Below are 26,321 nucleotides of genomic sequence, written 5' to 3' on the forward strand. Positions count from 1 at the left end.
TCTATTGGTGTTGTAAAATAATTGTGCTGTAATCCTGAAGTGGCAGGGGCAAGCTCATCCTGACATGCTTTGAGCAAGTACTTTGCAGTTTGGCTTTAGAAAAACCTTATCTCCCACTCCCCCAGGTTTTTGATCAGACACTAGTAACACAGGCAAAAATTCAGAATTATGAAAGACAATGGAGCAAATGACATGTTGGGTATTAACAGAGTAGGAAATGAACTGCGATAACAGTGCCACAGAAACAAAGCAACTTATCATTTATGGGTGGGCAGGGCTACCTTAAAGAACAGAGTAAGGAAGGGGTTATAGGAAGCCAAAGATATCATGTGGTAGGATGTGCAATGGTAGGTGGTGCCAGACACTTAAAAAGATCAGTTTATTTCACATGATGAAATTCAGATACTTAGCACCAGTCTATAGAAACGTTAGCCTGCATGCCTGTAAAAAAACCCAAAACATCCAAACATCCCTCCCCTGCCCTGCACACGCATAAATATGGAGGAGGAAGTGGTTCACTGAACATTTAACTATTAATGTTTAAACGAGCGAAAGGTGTTTTGGAGTAAGTGCTGAGATGAGCACTGTTAGGCTGGGTCATGTTGAAGCTCTCAGACACCCGGAACTCTGGGCAGTGAACTGTGGGCTTCTCAGCGAGAGAAAGTCCCTCTCCAGCAGAAGACTTGCCTGCCTCTCCCAAAGCACGCAGCTGCTTTGAAAAAGCGAACCCTGCCCTCATCTCTCCTTTAAAGGTTGCTTATAATCCATTAATAAAATGAATACTCAGCATCCTGCTCTGCAAAAGCCAGCTTGCATAATTAAAACACACTAATACATACGTACAACTATTTTGGCAGAGATTGCAGGGCCACGAGCTCAGTCCTCGACTAGAAAAGACAAGCTGAACAGACCTGACAGCTTCTGCTGCCAAGAGGAGGCAGTGTCCCCCTCCCCGCCTCTGCCCCTCCAGCTCTCCTGTCCCTTTGACCTTTGTTAGCAAGCTGAGTTAACCTTGGGGAATATTAACCCAGTTAAAAAAAAAAAAAAAAAAAGGCAAGCTTTTACCACGTTTGAGATCTGAAAGGCCAACCCTCTAGTGAACCAGATACCAGCCTGAAGGAAGGGAGGGAGAACTGAGGGAAAGAGGGTGGGAATACACCCTTCACTGACCAGCTCAGCCCTCTGAGAAGAAAAGGTGTTAACAGAGGTAATCAAGGAGCTGCTGGCTTTTGCCCAGATCTTCAAGTCTGTAACTAAGCAGAGTGGCATTAGTTTTAACGGGGCTGCACTGGATCCTCTCCACAGTGGGTTTGGTGGTGTTTCGTAGTGCACAAAGCAACGTGGCTCCTGGTAAAGAGTTTAAAACTTTTCTGGTGGAGAAGCACACTTCTCCTCATCACAATGTATTTGTTACCATGTCCTTCTGCCCAGTTTTGTTTAAAACACCTGAACTGATGTAATACCTTAGAAGCGGCTACATACAGACAACATCAACTTCCAGAGGAACCAGCCTGTACATTTTACATGTCCCTTTTTCCTTATCTGTAGCCATTGTGCAAGACATTTTGACAAATCTAAAGGAAGATCCAGGATACTCTTAAGCTGAAGAGAAAAAACTTTTTGAAACATAAATTGTTAGGTATCCTAACAACTAAGCGGGCTTTGTCTTGAGAGAGGAACTAGATATCATCAAATAGGAGTACACTGCCTCCAAATTACTTTCAAGGAAAAAAAAAAAAAAGACGTGGATTTTCAAAGCAGATGAATGTTCAGGTTCTCCTGTAGAATAGAATAGGTCTTCAGGGATCTCTCCTTGATGATCATGTGGTCATCTCTCCTTGTGGTCATGATGCCAAGTAACAATTTGCAGGGCCATTTCCCTCCATCTTGGTAAGGAAACTTGACAAGGAAACCTTATGACCAGACACTTTGCTTCAAACTTAAATATCTCTAAGCCCTGAAGGCCACTGACGGCATTAGTAGAAATTAAAGACAAGGACATGCCACACAGGTGGGCATGTCAGAGAACCACAGAAGGTGACAATGCAGCGCATTTTGGTTGTCACTTGGAATGATTTTACGTTTTACTTCAGAAAAAAAATGTGGTGCAGTTCCTGCAACTGAATCCATACTGGAAAATTAGTGAATCTCACTGATTCCTTTTGGGAGCACATGAGTAGAAAGAGCCCTACAATATGGTCCAGCGGAAAAGCCTAAGCTAAAGATGTTTCAGCCAATACCCCTTATGTTTTTGTACTAAAGGGTCTGAAGATACATAGTTCTCTTTGAATATGCACATAGAGCTGGAAAAATATCGAAGGTATGGTCTTAGCTCCTTGGTGCACTTGGTGTAATTCCTTGGTACGTGTTTGAAAATCTAAACAAACCCGAAACACTTCTCATGCCGAACTTGTGTATCTTGCTTTATCTGTAGTCTCCATACAGAGATGTTAAGTGTAGTATGCAGCAATATTGTAGCTCATTCAGAGCTGTTATTAAAATTGAGTAGAGTTTCTTCAAACACTTGTGTGCTTTTCCCAGTTGTACTCTGAGGTTTTGGGATGTAAGTAGATTCTTTTGCAGTGGAACTCAGCTTTGGCAGCAATAAACCTCACTCATTTGTAGATCTGCTTTACCGGAGAGTTACTGCAAGTCAGAGCTTTGGGCCAGAAGTTTTAATGATAGGGCTCCAGTGGGAAGGCACTTTATCAACAAAGTTACCCTTTCAAAATCACTTGAAATATTGTGATAACTGTAACCAGAAACCAGGGCTTGCAAGAAACCAAAGCAGTGGTGACACTGTAAGTAACGTGACAATTGAGACTGCAGTAATTTTTCAGAGTACCCCTTTATTAAATAGCCCTAAAAAGCAAAAGAAAAAGGAAGTAATTTCCATGGGCTGGGTATTCTATGAGCAATCTTTATCAGCACCTGGTGTACCCTGCTCAGGGAAGCCTTTTGGCTCTTTATTTGCACACAACGCCCAGAAACGCAGGCTAATCAAGACTGATTTGCAAGTTCAAAAAAGGCACGGCCCCCCCCCCCCCCCCAGCACCGGAGGAGTGCGGCACCTCTGCCCCCAGGGGCCCTTACACCGGCGGCACCGCCACCGCCGCGCCCCCTGGCCCGCGGGCCCTTCCCGTCGCTCCCGCCCGGCTTGTTTGCTCCGCAACCTCCGCGGGGGGGGAAGGGGGAGCCCCGGTCCGGTGCAGTCTGGTTGAGGGCGGCTGCCGGCACCCACCGGGCAGGAAGGGTCGCCCGTGCCCCCCGCCCGCACAGCACGGCCAAGCCCCCCGGAGCGCTGCTGGGCGCCGTCCCCGCCCCCGGGCCGGACCCGCGGCGTCTCCCCGGCGGCTGCGGGGTGAGCGGAGCAGGCAACGTCCTCCTCCCCGCCCCCCCCCCCCCCCCCGGCGGCGGCGGTGGGAGTGGGAGGAAGGGACCGGGCGACGCATCCACCTGGCGGCACCTGCCCCTTCCCCGCCCGGTAACTCCTCCCCGGCCGCGGCGGCTGCTCCCGGCTCCCTGCGCCGCGTCCCGTCCCAGCTCCGCTGCGGCGGGGGCAGCCCCCAGGTAAGCGTGGCGCTCCCCGGCCCGGCCCGGTCCGGCCGCCACCCCTCCGCTTCGGACGGGCCCTTCCCCGGGGCCACCGGAGCCACCTCCGGGGGCCGGGCGGCTCCAGCGGGCTGGGGGGGCAGAGTCGCCCTGGGCTGGGGGGCGCCCCGGCCGCTCCGAGTTGGGCCTGCGGTTTTATCTTTTAATGAAGAACCTTCGGGTTTGCTTTGGGGGGAGTGCGGCGGGACCCCGGAGGCATCTGAAAACCCCCGTCCCGCCGTGGCGGGGGTCGGCGCGGTGCCCGGCGGGGAGCGGCGGGGCCGTCTCCACAGAGCGAGAAAAGGAGGCGCCGGCTGATAAAATCGAGGGGGCACGTAAGCTCGTCGGCTTCAGCGGTGTTTCCCGCTGCTTTACCCGGTCGCCCCCTTTCCGCACCCGGTTGGGGCGAAAGCGTTGCGCTTCCCCCGGTACCGGCGGGTGAGGCAGGGCGGGCGCCGAGGGCACCGGCGTGGTGAACGGGCGCTGTGCGGGGGGTGGCGCGGTCCGACGGGGTGCGGGGGGTGTTGGGGTGCGCCCAGCGCCCCGCATGCCAGCGCCGGCCCCCCTCATCCCTCTCGAGGTTGTCCATTCCAGGCCTTCATCCTCCGCTGACGGGAGGGGAGACGCGGCGGGATTAAGGAGCTTTTTCAAGGTCACAGAGTTGGGTAGTTGCTCCTACGGAGAATGAACTAGAACAACCGAGTTCTGGGGCCTCGTCGTTGTGTATTAATGTCACCGCTGCTTTCTTGCAAAAGCCCTGATTTCTGGGGCTTTTTACAGTTATCACAAAGTGTAACTTTTTACAGTTATCACAATTTGTCAAGTGATTTTGAAAGGGTAACTGTTGATAAGAGTGGCTTCCCACTGGAGCCCTATTATTAAAACTTTTGGGCCTAAGTTCTGAATGCTGAAATCAGCCGTACTCCTCACATCCCCTCGGAGGGCTTTACCGATTCCCGTAGCTTACCTGGACCTCGCATTTCACCTCGGTTTTCTCGGTGGGTGGGTGTCACTGAATTCAAGACACCATTCTCACATTGTGCCTTTGTCCTACGTGTCCCTGTTTGCCCTGAGTAAAGTGACACTAATGCCGTTAGTGCTTTACAAAGAGCCAAAGGAAGCAGCTTCACCTCTGAAGGGTGATTTGCATCAGCTAAGGCAGTGTTAAGCGAAAAGAGAGGGACGTTGTGTGTAGCATAGATCAATGACACTGGTAAATGGTTGCAGTTGTGCTGTTACTATGGGTGCCAATGTAAATGTAAAGCCAAAAGACAGGTGGACTAAGACAAAGTTTTATGTCAAAGTAGGATTTAAAATGTCCTTTTTCCTTTTATTCTTAAACTGTTAAAAATTATACTGATACATAGGAAAGACAGTCTAGAGTAAATCTATGGTGGTAGTCTAGCCTGAAAATGGAAATAAGATGAAATTATGTTTCTGGATGGTGATGCAAAACCAAAACAAAATGGTATTCTAGGATGCTGGTCAAAATATTTCTCTTGGAGCTGCTGCTGCTGGAGATGTGGGTTCTTTCTCCTGTGTCAATCAAGGGTCAGTCCACACTGAGTAGCTCCAGTACTGTGACAGTAGCTCAGCTGTGTCCGTGCTGCTACATCAGTACTTCTGGCATGTCTTTGATGCGTGGATCCCTAAACCTTCTCTGGCAATACGAGTCTCCCCTGTGGAGTGAACTCAAACCTCTGGCCAGCAGGCTTGCTTTTCTTTCTTGTCTGCCATAGGCACCTTGGAAGTGGTTTACAGCTCCTCAGGATCTGTAGTTTGCAGATTGAAAACAGCTGACCTAGATGAATATCTAAATAAGTCTGATTTGTTCTCATTCCTAGTTTTTGGTTTTCTGCAGAGTGGGTATGTACTGGTATCATACAACATGCATTTGCAACTTGATTATGGTAAACAAGTATTCCTGAGATCTCTTGTTCCTTGTCAGAGACTGTCAGTGCCATAGAAAGAGACTTGATTTTTACTGCCAGAAGATGAGGTTATTTGCTCCTGCCATGGAAGTGGAAGGGCAGAGGCAGAACTGGGGAGGTAGTGTAGGAGAAGAAAGCATCCAGATGCCAGGCTGGCTGTTGCCGCATTTGTTCTAGCAGCATTGTGATCTGTGCACATGAGGTGGTGCGTGCTGTGTGCAATGGCTGCCTCTGCAGTCGTTGCCTGACCAGTAGGTCAATCTCCTACCATACCAGTTCTCCTGGGCTCTTGGTCTTTTCTATTTCAGAAATGGCTTTTCCTGTAGGGTCTTCTGTCACCAATCATCCACTCAGCTACATAACAGCTTTTCAGCTTCCTTTTCCACTCTGCCGTTCCTTAACAAAGGCATGTGATGTACTTGTGATAGGCAGCGTTGCATGGTAACCTCTGTTTTCAGAGAAGACAAATAGATGATTAGTTGTAGTATAAATACAGAACCCTATAACTGTTTAAAATGAGTGCTACACTCAGAACTTTTTAATGCCTTTTTTTTTTTTTTTTTTTTTTTTTGGATGTGGAAGTAGCATTAATCTTGGTTTGCCAGCCTTGGGAATAGGGTTGTGGACTTACTTGACCTACCGGTAGTGCTTTTCAAGAAACACTTTTTTTTGACACAAGTTGAGAAGTAGTTCTACGGTTTAATAATATTTCAGGAGCTAATGTAGAATAGCTTCAAGACTCTTAGGAGATCTAAGAATGCTGAGGCTCTGTTTCTGGCAACCTTTCATATAAATCTTTACATAGTCTTGTATAGTTCTTTGCAAGATGTGTAATGTTACTGCATAGGCACACAGAGCAGAGCTTGCCTCTATTGAGGTTTGCCAGAAGGCCAAGGACATTGGAAGAACCTGGTTCTGATGACTTTGAGACATTAGTTGCTCTTTGATTTGTCTTTGACCCCTTCCAGAGGATAAATTTTACCCTGTGGAGTAAACTACATTTAATTTTTTAATCATCACAATAAAAATATTCAGTGCTATTTCCTGAAGAAGTATCAAGGAAATCGTGTTAATAAAATGAGTTGAAAATTCTTAGTTCCTTTCCTCTTTCAAACATAACTGAATTGGTTTTTTTTAACCTTTCTATACTTAATTTGCAAGTCATGATTTTAAGGGCTGCTTGTTAAAACAGGAATCTCGAGCATGTTTCTTTTCTTTTGTCCAGGTGGCAGAGGCAGGAATTGCCCAGTGTGTGAAAAGATCATGTAAGTTAATCTGGAATCATCTCCTTGGCTTGTTTTCTTTCTTCTTCCACCTCCCCCCCGCCCCTGCTTCATACCGTGGTTATATTGTATTTAAGATTACGCTACTGAAACTTCGTGGCCATAAAATGGTTGGGAAGAAAATAATTAAATCATACTTCCTTTCTAGTGTCATCAACAAAACCTGTAATTGTTGACTTGCCCTTTTCTGAAGTTGAGCTTTGCACTGGAATTACTCATTTGCTGTCTTTGCGAAGTTTTGCCATTTTGTTCATTTGCATGTGCTGTATTTCTTTATCTGGATAAAGGGAACTGCCAATTTTTTTGGATGTGGCACAGAGTTAGTGTTGATGCAAAGTGGATGCTTTTATGCATACTACTTTTAGAAGCTGAACTTGATTTCATACACTTGGCTTTTTACTGTTCTGTCCTCTCCCATCTTATTTGCATGTGGTTGCTTTTACGTAGGTCTAACTGTGAAGAACTAGTTTGGAGTTCTTGGTGGTGTTTTTTCAATTATTGGTACCTGTCATAGAGCTTAGCAAAGAGCTGACTGTGTTTCTATTTCAGGAAATAGCACAAAATATGTATTGAAGTAATATGTAAATGCAGGAAGTATACTGTTGCCAATATAAATTTGGTTTCATTGGCCAAGTTGAATTCACAGGGTTAGGGTATCTGAAGGTAGTTATTCCATCCTGTTGACTTAGGCATGGAAACAACACATAGTGATCTCTATCTAAAAGCTTGTGGAAACTAATATAGCTGGTGGTACTTGTGGAACGCTGTGCCTCCAAAGCATGGTACTGCTCTTAATTAACTGTTATCACATGGTGTGTACTAAGGAAGTGCCGTTATTTCTTGCACAGAGAACTAGGGTAAAAGCCAGCAAGTCTGGTTTCATTAACAAAATCACAGTTAAATCTTTGGAGTTTCTTTGCCTTTCTGTTGCCTTTTTGGGATGTTGGCTGCTGGCTAGTGAAGGACACGCAGTATAAAGGAGTCATGACCTCATGCTGCTGTAAGGATGTGAAAGCGGAGGCTCACCTTCACCCACCAGTAGTGAGGTTGAGGGGGTTAGGAGGATGTGGCAATGAGGACCACTTACAGCCAAGCAGCACAGCTCTGTGCTTGGTGCTTTTCCTGCTCAGGAACAGTGTCTGTCACTGGTAGGGAGGAGAACAAGCCTTTTGGGGGACTAGTAGTCTATATTCAGTTAAGTAGGATGTTATCAAATGAAGTACAGATCAACTTTACTGGAACTTTTGCTTAAATATAGAGAAGAGATTTGCAGAAATCCATAGAAAACCTAAAAAAAAAAAAAAGCTATTGGATTAAACTTGTTTTCAATTAATCTAATATTCTAGATTTTTTATTGTTTTGTTTTTATTCTGTCAACTTTTATTGGAAAAAATGATGTATTTTTTTAATCTTAATGATCCATGACAGAACTTTAATTATAACGCTCCTAAGGCATATATGAGAAGAAGTTAAGATATTTCAAGTAATAGCTGCGAGCTGTGAGGTTTCACTGTATTCATCTGTATACTATGTCAATAACAGCTATATGTTTTATATTCTTATTATCACCTGTCATTAGAAAGAGTAGCATTATTTCTTTACTTTCAGTGCTGTGAAACAAAAACACACTTGATTTTGGGCCTTCTGTGTTGCTGGAAGTCCAAATGCTGATTCTGCTTCATCCATACTGGAGTAAACTGAAGTTCGTGAAATTCAGCAGCTTAGCTGCAATGGGTCCCTTTCGTTATTTGGATATACTTTTTTCCAAAGCCAGAAGATGTTATTAAGCTGACCTGCAAGGCTCTGGCTCCCTGGGTCCTGTCTCTTATACCTTCAAGCCTGCGGCTGGGGTGAGCTCCATCCTGGTTTTCTTTCCTGGGGATCTCGGTGCACTTTAACTCCACCAGCTCACTTTAAAGGACTCTTGAGATCTGTTTCTTAAGATATACCCAGTACAGTGCCATTATAGCTTGGCAGACATCTGGAGGATTGACTGGCAGTGGGAGGGAAGGATAGTGCATTCCTGCTGAAGTCTTCTGCACCAGAGTGGCTTTATGACACTTTTTTATGGGATCTATTTAAATCTCTCTGATGCATGTGAGGTGAGTTACGGGCCAGAGTATTGGACTGAGATAAGACAGACCAGTCTTTTCTAGCCCTAAAGTTGTCGGGATGAGGAGTGTTTGACAGGTTGGTCTGTTTCTCCATGACCCAGCTTCCTTACCTGTGAAGTTGTTACAGTATCCTTGATATATTTGTAAAAAATTTTGAAGTGTCAGTGATGTGTTTTTAAGAAAACTAGCTTATGTCATTATTGGATGCTACACATCAATTTCTGCCTTAAACGTTTACAAACTAATAGGACCCCAGTTGTTTTGGTTTAATCTGTTTTTAATACACTGGAAAATGTATGTACCTATGACTTCCCTGTGTTTCGTGGCATGATAATGGAAAACTTGTTAATCTCTTTCCCATCCAGCTTCTAATTAATAAGAGCTAAATTGGGAGTGGTGGTTCGAAGCCAGTTAAGCAACAGAGGTATTTTTTTCCTCAGTTCATTTTAGAAAAACACAACAAAACCAAAAAAAACCAACCCAAAAACCCTCAAAAAGACTGAGAAAGACTGAGGAAGACTGTCACCTGCCAATTTGCAAAGCCTTTCAAATATTAATGTTAAAAAATACTTGGATTTTTCTTTAGTCATAGTACCTGTTGGCTTACTTCAGAATCACCACTTCTGTCTGCCATCGCTAAACTTCTTAATGCTTTCCCCCCCCCCCCCCCTTCTTTTCAGATAACAAGGGACAAACCCCTCTTCCTGTGACTTGTTACTTGTCCTCTAAGTCTGAGCAGACCTGTACTTCCCAACTGCTGTGAAGAGCTGGATAAGAATGGATGCGACATAAAGCAGAAGTCCTGAAGCCTTAGTCACCAATCTGATGGACTTACTGTAAGTAGGAGTAAGACTTGTTTTTCACCTCTCTGCCACACAAATAAGAGTTCAATGATGCATTATTACTTACTTTTTTTTTTTGCTAGCGCTAAGAAGCAAATACCGGAATTAGCCTGCCTGAACTGTCATGAAATATTGGCACGCTCAACATGCCAATCTGCTTCAAAGACATTTGAAGTTCAGTTTTGGTGAGGTGACACATTGGTGCAGATTCTGAAACATAACCTTATACTTGGAGGTGAATTATGCTGTGTCTTAATGCAACTGCTCTTTATAGTTGTGGCTTTCAAGAGGAGTCATGGCAGTGTGCCTGTGTGCAGGGTACTGCTCTGTAAGCTGCAGAAAGGTATTTCTCAGTGTGTGGCTGAGGTACTTCCTAAGGCTTTTTTTAATGTAGAGTAACATTATGAGAGGACTCAATAGATTAAATTATTTATTAAAATGATTGCTTGTGGAGGTGTATAACTGCTTGTTTTAGAACTGTGGCGGCAAACATTTTATGTTTCTTTTGTCTTTGCTGTTCTGTGGTTTTACTTAATGTTAATGTTTAACTTCAAAATAAACTGCTATATGCTTGAAACAGTGGATGTAGCTCCTCTTACTGTATTTGAAAAACTTTCATATTGGTGTGGAATATTGTTTCCCTGCTGTGCTTCTCTCTGGTTTTGGTGTGGTGGCTGCAACACACAACCAAGAAAACAACTGTTTGCAATGTGGAAGAGTGAAAAGGATATGACTTGTAGGGCTGATAGCTGTGGCATTATCAAATGAGTTAGCTGAATTTGTATTTCCTGATGCTTTTTTCACATTCTTGTTTCTGTGTCATAAACCTCAGAGTGATACATGAGTAAGTGTTGAGAGAGGCAGGAGGACCTGAACTTGGTACTGACACCATGTGGGTTGTTGCCAGGATATTCTTTAACTCTCATTCTGTCAGTGAGAGTGAACACTAACTTAATCTTCTCGGTGTGTGTGGAGCTCGTGTTAATGAATAGTTGCCACTGTATAATCCTCAAGGTTGTATTGAGAGGCTACTGAGATCTGATTTCATGCTGCACCTTAATTTGTACTGTCTCTTGAAATACTTCCATATTTTTTTTTCTTCCAGATTTGGCATTTTTCCAAAGGGAAAACTGACAAGAAATGTGGACAGAGCTTCTGGTTGTGATTTTCTGTTTGTTTTTTTTTTTAATATAGGTTCACGCTTTACTTCCAAACACTTGAATTGTTTTGGTACTGCTGACAAAGGAAAGATGACCTCTACTGTAGTAAGTAATGAAAGGGATTTATTTATTTTTTTTTTTTAATGAGGTGTTATTTCTTTACAAGTAACAGCTTATTGAGTGATGTTCTGGTTAAAAAGCCTTTTAAAATGTGAAGTGTTTGTTGTGTTTCCTTTCTTGCAAAAAGGGAAAGACACCTGCCTCACAGTGTATAAGAGGCTTGAATTAGCTAGCATTTCAAGTGCTCAGATACTCCTGGTGCTTTCAAAGCTTATTTTGGAGGGATAGGTTGAAATGGCTTCTGATTAGTTCTTAAAGCTCTTCTGGGATAAATATTCCAGAACCTGTTGTAGGCCCGTGCATTTCAGAAATAGCTAGGTATATCTGGTGTTGTCATGGGGCAAAATGGGGCAGTAAGCATTTATCCTAGACCTGGACAGCTACAGACACAAAGGCTGTTACTTGTCAGCATTTCTTTCGATGATGGTACTAAGCCTAAAACTGTCCGTGCTGCTTATTTCTACCATCAGATGTTCCAGTGCAATGGTTTGTGTCGCCAGTGGGAGGGCTGGGCTCAAGAATCTTTCTTAGGTTGAGTTACTTTGGATCAGGAAACTGGTCTATTCATACGCCTTGAGTCTCACTCTCTGTTATTTTTTATTATTTAATTTATTATTCAAAGTACAAGGTATTAGGCATGTAAATTGGAGTCACTAGTATGTGTATGCATGCATGGTATGTTTCAGCATTGCCAGAATTACTTAGTAGGGTTCTGAATGGAAATGGCATCTGAAACTTACTTTGCCCTAATTGCAGTCTTGCCTCTTGTTTTTTCATTTTCTCCTGTTCCCTTCCCCGGAATGTTCTCATTTAGAGTCCACAGCCATACTATGAAAATCATGGCTTTCAGCCAGAAAATGTCTATTATGCCAGGCAGACAGCCGGTGCTAACCCGTATCCACAGTACTTCTCAACAAATGCTCCGTCAGTGCCAAGCTATGTCGCAAGGGTTGCTACCCATCAGTCGAGTAGGCCAGTAGCACATTCATCCAGGAGAACGTGTGCATCAAGTAAGTTTTGTTGGGATTTCTTACAATTTTAGACTTAAGAACTTCCAAAGTAAGATAACAAAAGGGATCTTCTCTTCCAGCTCCTGTATTGCAGGAGCCATCTCCCCATGGGTGAAAAAGTAATAGCTGGCTGAGATGCCAGTGAACAGAAACCTGAGCGATTTGGAGGAAGGATGGTAGAGTGGAGAAAAGTCTGTCTGGCAAAACATCTGTTTTTAATGTCAAGGAAATAAATAGTGCTGGTGGCTGGAAATCACCTGATTTGTGAACCTAATTTCTCTTTTTCTCCTTGCTTTCAATTCAGGTGTAAAGAAAACCATAGTTGTCATATTATCCATTTTAACAGTCATTTGTTGTGCAATTGCTGCTTTCTTCATCTGGTATTTTGGTAAGGTTCATTTTTTTTTTTTATTCTGAAAGAAAAGATTTTATTTAACTTGTAAAGTTAGAAATATACATTCTTATCTTCCATTTTATGCTGAATTAAGGACAGGAAAGTCTTCATTTACCTGCCTCCTGAGAGATGAATTGGTATTGCTTCTTAATGGCTCAGTTTTGCTTGTGGTTTGGTTTTTTTTTCTTTCTTTTTAATGAATATTGCTGCTGTCATTATCCTTTTCCTTCATCAAGTAAATATGTTTTTGATGTTAAGTGATGTCATCAGCTTTTTGACTCTTCTGGAGTGGCTAATTCAGGTGGCTTCTCTGGAAAGCTTCAATATCTGGCAAAAGCTGGTGCAATACAACTGTACAGCACTGTAGCTGTTAGTAATGAGCAGTTTGACCTCTTGCAAGGTTTTTTGCACTGAGGGAAGCTGGCACATGACCGTGCATGGCCAACACATTCTGTGGTGCATGTCATTAGGGAAGTCACTGCTGTGCATCCTTTCTGAAATGGAACTGTTCCAGATTTGAGCTTCACTTAATTTCAAGTGGAGGAAGGAGATTGAAGTAAATCTATATACCTTCACTGCAAGAGCACAAATGATCAAGAGATGTTTTATTTTGTTAAAATGGGATCCCTTTTGGAGCAGAAGTAATTCACATCCATTTAATTGTTTCTGAGGCTTTTGTGTTGAAAGTGTTTTAATGTTGTGTGAACCCAGCCCGTCTCGCCACTGTAAGCTGTACCACAGATGATACGTTTACCTTGGAAGTCATCCCCGACTGGGGTGAATGAGCTCTGAAGCTGTGCTAGAGTAATTCTGTTTGGCTCAGGTGAAGTTTGTCTTGTGCTATCTTAGTTCCCTTTCAATGAAAGCCGCTTTTCAAAGGAAACTGAAAAACAATTTGCTGTTTTTAGGAGCCTCTCCTTTCTGTTCTGTGCAGCAAAAGAAAGAGAGAAAGGATTTCATTTAAAACTTAGGATGACATTTGTGTTCTTAGGGTTTTTTTTTCTCACTTTGATTTATACAAGGTGAATGTAATATTGTTTTAAATGGCAGCAAAAGGATGTAATTGGAGTAATCTTCCTCCTTTTCTGTTTGCAAGTGTTACGCTTTGTCAGTGTAAGGCTGACTCCTTTTAGACAACTAATGGTGCTTGCTTATTCAGGGGAGGCGGTGGACAGAATCCAATCAGCTGCATAACTGACTTAATCTGACAAGTGATTTAAAGGACAGAGCAATACATCCTCTGTTGTGTCAGGCTAGGTCTCCTCCCATCTCTGAGTTTGAGTTCTTTCTGACGTTTTGCTCTGTGGAAGTGGAGTACTCCTCGAGAGCTGGCAGTAGACACCTGAGGCTAAGTTGACGGTCAGCCTAATGGCTATGTTGCTCTCTCCCCACAGTAGAGAATCGTTGTCTTGGCTCCTTAATAGAGTGTGGATCTTCAGGAGTATGCATGCCACCCTCGCAGTGGTGTGATGGGGTGAGCCACTGCCCCAACGGAGAGGATGAAACCCGCTGTGGTGAGTGCCAGCAGTCGAGGTGGGGGGCCTTCAGCCAGCTGCAGGAGTTTTTGAGCATATTGCCTTATCCAAAGCTCGCCTAAGTTACAGCCCGTTTTAGCTTCAGTTATATCTCTAAAATGGTTTAGGATGTTTGAGCGCTTTGAAGGCTATATCTATAGATACTCAGTTTGTTTCCAGTCCAATCAAAAAGCTGAAACAAAATGACTGACTTGAAGGTTTGAGCTGGCTTAACATTGGATGAGTTTTTATAAATACTGCCTTTTAATTTGAATGGGGTTTGTGCAAAACTGAATCTAACGTTGTCTCTGGAATGAACCACCATCGTCGACTTCTTAGTGGAACTTGAGATGATAACATAAATCTGGTGGTCTTCAGTCAGGCTTGTCTTTTTCCACATATTTTGCATTCCTTATTCTCCCAATAGTACTTCAACTACTTCATAACTCCTTTGTGTAAGAAAGCCTGGTCTGATCAGTGGTTCCAACTGAAAATATGCCGAGGGAAGCTTTAGGGCACAGCTGAAGGTGGAAACGTTATTCATTTGTTCATTCAAAAGGTGTAGCATGTTGTTTCTAACACCTCTGTTATGCCAGTGCCACTCTGGAAAACTCTGGCTGTGCTGCTCTTCTCTTTTGAGAAACTTATTCTGCACATGCCTCCTGCAGGGTTAGCATTTACTGGCATACGCTCTAAAGCTGTTTCTTTCCATTTAGTTGAATAATGTATTTTTGGAGAAGCTTGTTCAATCTGTTCTTTTGCTTGAGCTATTTTATATTAGTTTTTTGTGCAAATAAATACATAATGGGGCATAGAATGTCAGAGCTAATTGTTCCTTCTTGCATTCTTGCTCTACAAGTGCTTCTCTGAATAAATTCAGCATATTCATATGTAATACGAAATATATTACAATAGATTGTATTTTATTTATACACAATACATGATATATTAAGAAATATATCATTGCATAGATAAAAGGTAAGAAAAGATTGGCTATTGCAATCTTCCTCAGTGGTAGACTGAAAGAGAATTTTGAGCATAAAAGCTGAAATGAAAAGATGAACACTATTTTGTACACTTGCAGTTTTAAACTGGTAGTTCTTTTCAGTTGCCTAGACAAAAGGATTAAGTCATTGTGATATTTCTGTCTACTTGATATTTACTCAGAATTTTCTGAGTAGAAGGCAGCATTAAATTAACACTAGTTATACAAACAAGCATATGTTACAGGTAGCAATACTTTTTAAGTAGAGAAAGAGTGGTAATATAGCGTGTGGTGTTCTTGGTTTCTTTTTACTTCTTCCTTTTCTGGCAGTTAGACTTTTTGGACCAAACTTTATCCTGCAAGTTTATTCACCTGTCAGCAAATCCTGGTATCCTGTTTGTCAAGATGACTGGAATGATGATTATGGGAGGATTGCATGTAAAGACATGGGCTACAGTGTGTAAGTCTAACCTTTGTCAGCCTTTGCACATACATAGAAAGGTTAAAATTTCCATCTTGCTGTTTTTAAGAGTGCATATCTCAAACAAAAAGCAGCTGGCAATCTAGTTTGTGTGAACCCGGGTCAGTCTGATTTTAATGATGGCAGCTGTTAGAGAATCAAACCAAAACATTGCTCCAACAAGTGACAGGGACCGGCATGCATGCAGTAGGTAGGTGGTGGGGTCACTTGTATCCAATACATTAATTCACAGCCATCTTCCAGAGCTTGCTTCAGATCATTATAATTGCTCAGTAACATGCAGTCTGACTTAATCTGTCATCACCAGTATTACATGGAAAACATTGATCTTCTGAGGACACAAATAACACCAGCTTGTATGGAAGACTGCTGTAAATAATTATGCCCCTGAGTGCTGCCCATGTTCTCCCCACATAACACTGTAGCCTAAATTCTTCTGTGGTTGAAATATTTGATGTTGCCTCTCTGTGATACAGTTGGCAAATACTTCTGTTGTGTGTGGAGTAATGCAGTGAATTTATTGCCCAGGCAGGCAGAACTTTTGTGTGCCCGTGCTGCATTGTGGTGGTCTGAATTCAGGTCTCTGAACGAGCAATGACCCCAGTAGTTCCAATTCCAGTAAGACAGCCCAGCAGCAACTATGCAGAGTTGGTCCTCAGCTAGAAAGCTTGGCAGGACAGCAGCACTTGATACCCCTCTTGCCATCCCGCAGAAATGTGGCTGTCATGACTTACTGGACTTGGACTTTGCTATGTTGTGTAAATGTACCAGCAAAGGCATGTCTTCATCTTTTTTTGTTTTGTGAGGCTGAAGATTTCTACCAGGCATGCATATTAGATAAAAATATTATTTTAATCTAGAAACTCTTTGATGGGAAATGGAACTTGAAAAATGTTTAAAGAACCTGGATCTCTGACACTGTACTACACCACTAGGATTCTGTGTTTCATTAAAAAAAAAACAAAAACCAACAACCAAAAAACAAAACCCATGTTTTTTGGTGTTATTCATATCAGAAGATCTAGCTTGGCACAGTTTATTGTTGCTTGCTTGAAAATGAAACAACTGGGTTTCATGATGTACTTTCTGTTTTGCAGGGATACGTATTACTATAGTCGAGGAGTAGCAACTGAAGTCGGCTCTAAGAGCTACATGAAGCTGAACACAAGTGCTGGGAATATAGACTTGTACAAAAAGCTGTATAGCAGGTATCTTTGTTTAATACAAACTTCTTTCCTTTAATCAGGGGTCTTTTAGCTGTTGTAAAAGGTGTAGCTTCTGCCCATAGCATAATGCAAGTACATCTTTCAGTGGGGATTGTTAGAGGGAAAGAGACTTCGTTTTTAATCTGATTGCAACAACGGCTGTCCCTTCTATTTAAAAACACAGCTGTCATTTTTCCGTCCTTCCTCTCTTTTAAAAGGCAAGATGTCCCATCCTGTTCTCTCCATGGTGTCTAGAAGGTTGCCGTGTCAAAGATACCTTTCTGAGGCTCTTTGACCATCAACAGGAGTTTCTGTATGGTGACAATAGCTACCAACTGCTACACGTTCACAGCAGCTGGTGCGGGTTTTTTTTATTTGTCATGTGAACACACACTTTCACTGTGGAAAGTATCATTCTTATTCTCATTAAACAACTCGGAAGTGTCTAGTTTCTAAACCTGTAGACTGCTGTGCCTGCAAAGTTCCTGTTGCTCCCTTGTTTAGAGTCTTCTACAACTACTTCATAAAATCAGCTCAACTTTTTCTCATGCTGTTCTTCATCTTGCTCCTCAATAGGCTTACAAACCTTTTGTATTGGTGACTGCAGTCTTCCACATGGCAGTTCTGGTGAATGCCAGAAATGGTGGAGGCCAGATGGTTCCTGGCAGGGTAGCTGGAGAAAGTGAAGAACCCTCAGCCAGGAAGATGTGGGTGAAGGCAGGGCACGTAGCTGGAAAGGGTAGGAAGCAGCTGGAGGGTGAACTTTACCCACCATTTGCTTCATTGTGTGTCTAAAATCCTGGGGTTTTTTATTTCTATCGCAGTGATTCCTGTGCATCAGGAAATGTGGTTTCTCTGCGCTGTGTAGGTAAGTGACTGTGTTTCTCAAACTTCTGCTTGTTCATGCTTTGAAATGCTATGGATGGAAAATCCTTTTGAATCTGCATAAATAATTACGATCTTTTGATGGCAGATGATTAAAATCTGGTTCCCATTTTTCAAACGGTACAGTTTAAGGAACAGGGTGGGAGACAGACAAGGAGTTACTTTTGTCTTTGCTGCACCGGTCCCTTTAAATGACTCTGTTGCAGTGAGGCTCTGTAGTCCTCACCCAGCAGCCATGGTGGGATGTCTGTGGTGCACCTGCAATGTGCCCACGGCGGGAGCAGTGCCTTCTTGACAAGGTGACTCCTGGCTGTCATCTGTTTTGTTGCACAACACAAAGGCGGTTGTCTCTGGGGCTTGCCAGAGGTGCCTTAATACCACGTTTAAAGGTGTAATGAGCCACTGGTTTGTGGTGAACCGAGGGCAGCAGTTGCCAAATCTTGATGTTTTCAATGTGAAAGGGCTCCGGGCTATGGGAGACTTGGGCTTTTGGTGTCCAGGGCAGGGGCCCAAGCTGTGGCATAAGCAGTGCAGAGATCGGACACGGGGTCTGTGCTCCGAAGCCTGAGCTGCAGAAGCCATCTTCCAGACCAGCTCGCTCTTTAACTGATGCCTGTGTGTAACTGACTCCTTAGACTGTGGCCTGCCCACTAAGAACGTGAACATTATGAACAGAATTGTGGGTGGCAGCGGAGCGGTGCCAGGACAGTGGCCGTGGCAGGTCAGCCTCCATGTGCATGGCACCCATGTTTGCGGGGGCTCCATCATCACCCGTCAGTGGATAGTGACAGCGGCGCACTGCGTGGAAGGGTGAGTCTTGACCCCATGGGGCACCAGAGTGACCAGCTCATTCCTTTGTCTCTGGAACAGCAGTTGTTCTTGCTTCAGGCTGAAATGCACAAATTTACCTAAGTCTCCCAACTTTCTGCTTTAAAAATAAATTAAATACCATTCCTCCCCTCTGCCTTGAATGCAGGTGCTAGGTGTGCAGTCTTTTGTCTATGTAGCAGTATGATTTTCAAGTAGTAAGGGAAAATTTCTTCTGGAGGAGGCTGGCTGCAGTTCATCTGTCTGCTTTCTACAGGAGGAAAATCTTACTTTACTTGTTAAAGGTGGAAATTAAATTGGATGGTGGTGTTGGGCACAGATACCTACCCAATTTAAGAGGTAGACTGAAGGCACCAAACTTAATGCCAGGCAGGACAATGTTTTCATGAAGATGCTGAATTAACACTGTGAAGAAAAACAAAGAAAAGGAAAAAAACCCTCAAACCTTCAAATATCGCACAACTGTAGATATGATCAATTTAAAGATGCCTGTGCCATTTATTTCCTTGTATCTTCATGCCACGGGGTAGTAAAGCCCAAGTCAGTACTAAAGGTAGATTTATACCTATCCAAGGAGCACTTTACATGGGCATCAACAAGAAAAATAGCTGGTGCTTTGTACGCTTTTAACCTATAAAGGAGAGTTGAGGTGCTGTGGTACCTTGTGTACAGTGTCAGAATATGTTTAAAAGGTGGCTGCTCCTGTTGGAGGGAAAACCCACTAAGTAAAACCATTTGTAATGGTTGGTTGGCCGGATCACAGTTTGAGGCTAAGCCAAGGAAAAATAACTTTGTCCCTTAACCTTGAGAAAGGAATGCAAGTGTTTATTTTTATGTGATGATCTTATCCCTCCTTTGTTTGCTGATTTAAGCTCTGTAGTATGCAAAAACTTTAGGAAAGGCAACCAAACTGCAAGCTGTAGCTGGCAAAAATCTCGTTTTCAGTCCTGAATTTTTTTTGTGGAGGGGAGATGACTCGCAAGCACTACTGCCTTGGAGTTCTGGAGGGAGTTTTAACACTTCTGAGAAGTTTTTTGTATTGAGCATTTGTAAACTGCTGGAGCAAGAGAGACTGTTTAAATTACATTTAGTTAGCATACTTAACATTAAAAAAAAAACCACACCAAAACTGAACAAAACAACCCTGGCATTTTCATGTTAGTGAAATTCCTTCACTAGATCATGTTTTTACTAATATTGCCTTCTGCTGCCCTTGAGTGCCTTGGATAGTACATGCGAGTGATACCGCTGACATGTGAGACTTCAGAAATAACTGCTTGATCCCTCAGCCTTGGAAATCAATAGACTTCAGTGTTGCAGTCTCAGACTATAATTTGCTGTGCTGAGTGATAGTGATACTTAACCCATTTCAAAGATTTTGATATATTTATGAAATCAAGAGTCAAGCTTTCCCAAAGTCAGATGTCTTGCAATTTATTTACCTTGTTTTTCAGAAATGGTAGTCACATGCATGTGCGTTCTTGGTTGCATGTGCATTTGGCTGCTGTTTCTGAAGACAATTTTTTGAAGGTTATAATCCATGGCTCATTATCAGAGAAGCAAACATTCTAATCTTTTGTTTATTCTGTAGACGATTTTCTGACCTGTACAGCTGGAGGGTTTATGCTGGGATTCTGAATCAGGATGAGATGCTCTTAAGAAACGGATACAGAGTGCAACAGATAATTTCCCATCCAGATTATGATACAGATTCGAAAGACAATGATGTTGCCCTTATGAAGTTAGAAACACTGCTGAGTTTTACTGGTATGTATTCTGCTCTTCTTAAGGCAAAAGTCCAATGGCAATGAGCACATCTTTTAAAAATACTGAAGTTTGTCAAGAAATCCTTGTGATATGGGAAGAACAAAAAATGTGGGTAGAGACAGAGGGCACACCCTTTGATTTTCTAAGTAGGATTTATTTAAATGTGGTGCCTGATAAGGGAGTTTAGGCTCATCTCAACAATTCACTTTTATGCCGGAACGCTGTATAGTGCTTAAGTTTTGCCATTCCTGTATGTGCAGACTCCGAATATAATGGTGGAGCAGCTGACTAGACTCTAAACCAAGTTATGTCAAATAACAATTGGGAAAAAAACCAACACCACCACAGACAAATGTTAGAAAATGTTCCTTTCTTAAAAGTAGATGTAGGTTGTTTGTAAGCAATCAGTGAAAAATAGAGGACAAACCATTACTTGAAGTGGTTTTAGTGTACAGGTCTTTTATATTTCAGTGCATCAGTTTAAAGCTATTAGTAGTAATCTGGAGGGTCTCTTCTGCTCCTAAGAGCAGGGAGATTGTCTGCCAGGTTTTTGTTTCACACTTCTTGTGTATAGGTATTGAATCCTGCTTGCGTGATTATTTTCAGCAGAGTTTTGCAAAGAGAATGCAGAGAAGTAGTTGTCAGAAGTTTTTCTTCTTTGTCCTCTACTGATCAGAAGAGCTGGTATTAATTGTTCTAGTTAGCGGGTCGAATTGACCTAAAAACAATTAATTGTGCTTGTTCCTCATTTTGAGGTGAGGATTAGGTAGCCATCTGGTAAAGAGGGGCTGGTAAGCTTTCTGCCGCTGCATGCATTGCACAGTATTGCTTGTCTGCGAGGAAGGTAGAGTACAGAGAAAATGTGTGGTGTATAGGTATTGAAGTGGTGGCTGTGTTGAGATATTTCATATACATTTATTTTGAATTATGCCTGGACATCTGGGATTACTGATGCTACCATGTTTGTTTTGTAGATACTGTACGGCCAGTTTGTCTGCCTAATCCGGGAATGATGTTCCAGCCTAATCAGCAGTGCTGGATATCTGGGTGGGGAGCAGAGTACCAAGGAGGTAAAGAGTGGCTCTGGAATGTTTTTGTCTTCTACATAAACCGGTCCTCTTCAGTCTGCGAATAACTGTTGGATGAGCTGACTGGGCAGTTTGAGCCAGATCTGTTGATATGCTATTTTTTCACCTATTTACATATTTACACAGGGCATTCTGTCTCAAAACAAGTTGCGATGTGTTGCATTCAGCAGACCGAAAGGAACCTCAAATCAGTATGGGGGGCCAGAACTATTCACACAGGAAACAATCCTGTGCTCCTGCTAGCAGGGCCACATCTCCTGTAAGGAGGGTAACTGTATGCCAAGCCACTCCTCTGTGGATGTGGGAGAGGGCAGGAGCCTGTCCTTTGGTGGAAAGCTAAAATAGCATGATGCAAGTTAAGTCTGTAAGAAGTGAAAAGGAAAGGGAGGAAAGGTTTCTCCCAGTATGAGAAGGTACTGGGTGTGTGGAGCTGTGTGTCGGGGAAGCTGGATCCTGAGTATGGGAACTGCTGGAAGCTTGCGCTAGACCATAAAACTGTGGGAAGGTCCTCTTTGCCTCTTGCAGACTTCATGTGCGTTTAATAGCCCTGTAGATAACACAGTTATTCAGAGTTGATTTGGGGCTGGAGTAGGCAGGTAGGTGCCATGTTCTCTTGCTTTGCACTGACAGCAAAGTAGGGTAACTCACTGACTTCTTGGAAGGGAGTTTCGATGTCACAGTTGTCCCTGTGCAATGGTTCATACATTTTGTGTCCATCCCGATGTTTCTAGTAAGTTCATTTCACCTTGAACAGTGCTAGTTGCTGGGATCTGTAATAGCAACATAATATGATGTTGTTCTAACTTTTTCTTTGTCTGTTTTTGTGCATGTTTCAATTTTAGGTAAAACATCAAATAGCTTAAATTATGTTATGGTGCCCTTAATAGAACATTCTAGGTGTAATTCTGTCTCTATCTATAATGGCATGATTTTGCCTACAATGATCTGTGCTGGATATCTAGGAGGAGGAGTTGATTCCTGTCAGGTAATTATTCCTAATTAACACCTAATAACAATCTCATTATTTTTGTGGTCTTACTAGTAGTCTTTTTTAATTATCTATTAACTACAAACAGATCCTACTTAAAAAAATTAACATTTTGGTTGGGCTTCTGGTTAATTTTGTGGTGCATCCCTTTAAAAGGGAGAGCTTTTGTATCATCTTCTGAATGGCTGCCAAGTTCTCACTGAATACCCAGAGAGGGTGAGGCAGTCTTTTTTTAATGCTTCGAGGATGTTTTGTTATCTGGTACTTGGAAGTGAGCGAATGCTCTTCATAATCATGGCAATACCCTAGCCTTACGCTTGTGAACAAGAAACTCGGTAATGCCTATCTCATTTAGTGCTTTGGGCAAACAGTTTTCATCCCTATTGCAAGCAGCCATCATTTAATCTGTAATTGCCATCGCTTTTTTTTTTTTTAGTGACTCTCTTAAAATGGTGGTTAGCTTTTATTGAAACTTAAACTGTATTCCTGAAGTGAAATGGGTTGCATCCTTCCTGGTGGCCAGGTCACTAATAATATGCTTGTATTTTGTGCAGGGTGACAGTGGAGGTCCGCTAGTAACTAACAAAAACTCTGTGTGGTGGCTGGTTGGAGATACCAGCTGGGGAACTGGCTGTGCTAGTCCCAATAGACCTGGAGTCTATGGGAATATGACTGTGTTTACAGATTGGATTTATAAAAATATGCAGGTAAAATATTTGGTGGGTGGTTTTAATAATTTTAAATGTCCCAAATAAAAAAATGATTTTATTTATAAAAATAAGTACATGTGACATGTCTGCTAATGAAGCTATTCTGCTGAGAAGCATCCAAGTAATTGGTAAGGTAGTCTGTCAGCCTGTCAGCAGAACTTTTGAACCTTTGTTTTTTGTTTTGTTTTTTTTTTTTTAAACAGGCAAACAGATGACAATACTGTCTGTCCTTCTTGCTGATTGATGTTTCTGAGAACAAGAATAAATGAAGCCATGGGTGCCTGGGATATTTATTCACAAATGATTTTTTTATTTCCTCTTTTGAATTTGCTTTTTAAAAGTAACATGAAGAATTGTACACTCGGTTCTGTGCTGGCTACAGTGACTGATCTTAATCAGTGAAGGATTATCACAATGAGCACCTTTCTTCTTGTGGTGCCTGGCAGAAAGTTGTTCTGTCAACTGCTTGCTGAAATGTCTCTTCTGTAGTTGAGTAACTTTCACTTGATAATCAGGTACAGGCTTACAACAGCAATTTTAATCACAATTTAATTTAAGATTTTTGTGGCAGGATACTGAGACAGTTTGTTTAGTAGTGTTTTAAATTAAATGTTAAGTAATGTGAACATTGAACCTCTGAGCTGCTGGTTAGCAATTTAAAAAGAAAAGAACGGGTTTTGGTATAGACTCAGAATGGTTTGGGTTGGAAGGGACCTTTAAAGATCATCTAGTCCCAACTGCCCTGCTATGGGCAGGGACACCTGCCGCTAGACCAGGTTGTTCAAAGCTCCATCCATCCAGCCTGGCCTTGAATGCTTCCAGGGACAGGGCATCCACAGATTCTCTGGGCAACCTGTTCAGTGTCTCACCACCCTCACAGTAAAGAACTTCTTCCTCGTATCTAATCTAAGTCTTCCCTCTTTTGTTTAAAGCCATTGTCCCTTGTCCTATCACTACATGCCCTTGTAGAAAGTCCCTCTCCAGCTTTCTTGTAGGCCCTTTTAGATACTGGAAGGCTGCTGTAAGGTGTCCCTAGAACCTTCTTTTCTCCAGGCTGAACAACCTCAAATCTCTTAGTCTTTATTCACAGGAGAGGTGTTCCAGCCCTCTGATCGTCTTTGTGGCCCTCCTCTGGACTTACTCCAACAGGCCCTGCTTCTGTTGGGGGCCCCCTGAGTTGGACACAGTGCTCCAGGTGGGGTCTCATGAGAGTGTGGTAGAGGGAAAGAAATATATATGAAGGGAAGTTTTCATGCACTACAGTAGAAGCACAGGAAAAAAATACAGTATATTCAGGTAGTCAACAATCCTCAGGATCTTGACACAGCAGTCATCCAAGTTAATTGTTCAAAGGACTGTCTCAGTAATTAAAAGTGTCGTTCTGCCTTAAACTGCTCTGAACCCAAAAGGGGCAAGACCTGCCAGTCACTCTTAAGGTAGGCTACCGAGAGGGATGTTGCAGTGCTGTAGCAGAAAGCAGGGAGTTACGTGTGCCGAAGGTGCAGTCCCTGGCTGTGCATGTCAAGATGACTCTTGAACTCTCCCTGCTGTGAAGGGCAAAAGGCAAAGTATTTCAGTAAGGCTGTGTTGCAAGTGATAGACTTCTGGTTGCAGATGCATGTCCAGAGGATGGCTGTTTTGTACAAAGAAACCCAAATCCGTGTTTCTGCGTAACCAGATGAACTACCTCATTTATTAAATTTGGCTTTTAATTCCTTAGAGCTCTCCTTTATGTATCTGCATGTTATGTTTTTAGTAAAATGTCATTAATATCAGAGTGCCACTTCAACTGGGATTTTGAAAATAATTTATAATCATAGTACAGAGGATCAAAAAGCCATACCAAGTCACTTTTTTTTAAGGAGGAGAAATCTTTTGAATGAAATGACTCTACTAGCCTTGTCTTCACTTTTGGTACTGAAATGCAATTATCTTCCATGTAAACACTGCACCAAATAAATATTTTTTTTTTTAAAAAAAAACAACTAGTCTTCATTAGTAGTGGTTTGTATCTGTTTGCTTGGATTTTTAATTTTTTTGGAAGCAGTTGCTGGATTCAGTGTCCTAAGTGCTTTGAGGGTCTTATTTTAAACAAAGCAAAAGAAAAACAACACGGGAGGGTGATCCAAGAGATTGTTTTGAGTCCAATATCTCAGTTCCTTGAACAAACTCAGGGAAGGAGAGCTGGATGTGCAGGAATGTTGGATGTCTTTAGTGGCTGGGTCTGATGAAACCATTCTGACTTGTGAAATTGAATTAAATAAGGAAATTTAGCCTAAAAGGCAGTGAGTTGAGGGAGTCACACCCTGTTTTGTTATTAGTATCATGCTGCCTGAAGCAATATGTACTTGCTTGTCTTCTCTAGGTGTGAGACACAGGATGTTTTCAGTAGCACGTGAGCATCGTGTGAGCCTTGGGGGATACCATGAAGTAGCCAACAAGTTTAAAGTACTTTCAAAACAGAAATTAAATAAATTAAATCATTACAGTATCAGGGTTTGCTTGGGGTTTTGGTTTTGGTTTTTTTTTTGTTTGTTTGTCTGTTGGGTTTTTTTTTGTTTTCTTTTTTTGCTTCTGACCTGCAGCACTGCAGGTCAATAGTAGCAAAACAGAATACTGACATGTGGAAAACTGGCTGTAGTGCTAAATAGGGTTAATAAAGCTGTATGTTGTACTGGGGTGAATGCTGTGCCACAGAAGTCAGCCATCTGCTGCTGCAGTTTCACGTGAGAGGGTCAAACCCTATCACTTCTAGTCTGGAGAGAACCCTTCTCTTTTAAGCATCTTGGAAATTACTGCATGGCACACTGGTACAGGTACGTGTTTTTTTTGTTTTTTTTCCTTTTTTTAGTTGAATGCAGACATTACTCTTGCTACACAAAGCACAGCTTTGCCCATTAAAATAAATCCTCTATGTGAGAGAAGTCATGAATACAGCGTGCTGTATTATATTTTGCACTGGTTTTCATGAAATCAAAGGGCTTTTGGAAAGGTTCTGCTTGCCCTGGGGAGGGGAAGGAGACAGGCAGCAAGCCACATGCTGAGACACCCTTCTGATGTTTAACATCCTGAGTGGATTAATCTCTTATGGACATCCAGATCTTGCCATCTATTGAATTGCCCATCCGTCACCAAATTTGGATGCTCCAGGCATCCAAAAGAAAGAGCCTCTTGGCTTTTCTCTGCAAATCAGAGAACTGAAAAAGAAGAAACAGAACCAATGGCATCCTATGGATGTACTGATCAGATGAAGTTAACTTTCTTTCTCTTCTAAACTGAAACTGTTTCATACCCACTCTGCACCTTCTCTGCCTACTGGGCTGGGACTTAACAGTGGTGACACCTTGCAGAGTCATCTTTCAGGTGATGGCAGGAAAGACAACGACCACAGTGAGGCAAAAACACAAAATTAAGTGGGGGCTCTC

General features: G+C 42.5%; 1 protein-coding gene across 5 annotated transcripts; it reads left to right on the forward strand.

Moving 5' to 3' along the window:
* Positions 1-3,180: 3,180 nt before the first annotated feature.
* TMPRSS2 (transmembrane serine protease 2) lies at positions 3,181-24,878 on the forward strand. 5 transcript variants are annotated; one of them, XM_055801889.1, is made up of 16 exons: positions 3,424-3,570; positions 6,748-6,787; positions 9,600-9,755; positions 10,956-11,026; positions 11,856-12,051; positions 12,356-12,439; positions 13,840-13,959; positions 15,275-15,404; positions 16,523-16,633; positions 17,455-17,498; positions 18,151-18,325; positions 19,935-20,110; positions 21,085-21,180; positions 22,041-22,183; positions 22,741-22,893; positions 23,100-24,878. In XM_055801889.1, the coding sequence occupies exons 4-16, from the start codon at positions 11,012-11,014 to the stop codon at positions 23,109-23,111; spliced, it is 1,455 nt and encodes a 484-aa protein (XP_055657864.1). In that variant the 5' UTR covers positions 3,424-3,570; positions 6,748-6,787; positions 9,600-9,755; positions 10,956-11,011; the 3' UTR covers positions 23,112-24,878. The 5 variants fall into 5 exon arrangements, with proteins under 5 accessions (XP_055657865.1, XP_055657864.1, XP_055657863.1 ...); XM_055801890.1 differs by lacking the exons at positions 3,424-3,570; positions 6,748-6,787 and adding an exon at positions 3,181-3,361; XM_055801888.1 differs by lacking the exon at positions 6,748-6,787.
* Positions 24,879-26,321: the final 1,443 nt, after the last annotated feature.

This window comes from Falco peregrinus, chromosome 4 (genome assembly GCF_023634155.1).
Source record: "Falco peregrinus isolate bFalPer1 chromosome 4, bFalPer1.pri, whole genome shotgun sequence".
Classification (NCBI taxonomy): Eukaryota; Metazoa; Chordata; class Aves; order Falconiformes; family Falconidae; genus Falco; species Falco peregrinus.

Coding starts and splice junctions, on each gene's coding strand:
- TMPRSS2 (XM_055801890.1), top strand. Junction 17,499..18,150: donor GGTTTCTCTGCGCTGTGTAG/GTAAGTGACTGT, acceptor CTGACTCCTTAG/ACTGTGGCCTGCCCACTAAG. Junction 22,184..22,740: donor GAGGAGTTGATTCCTGTCAG/GTAATTATTCCT, acceptor TATTTTGTGCAG/GGTGACAGTGGAGGTCCGCT.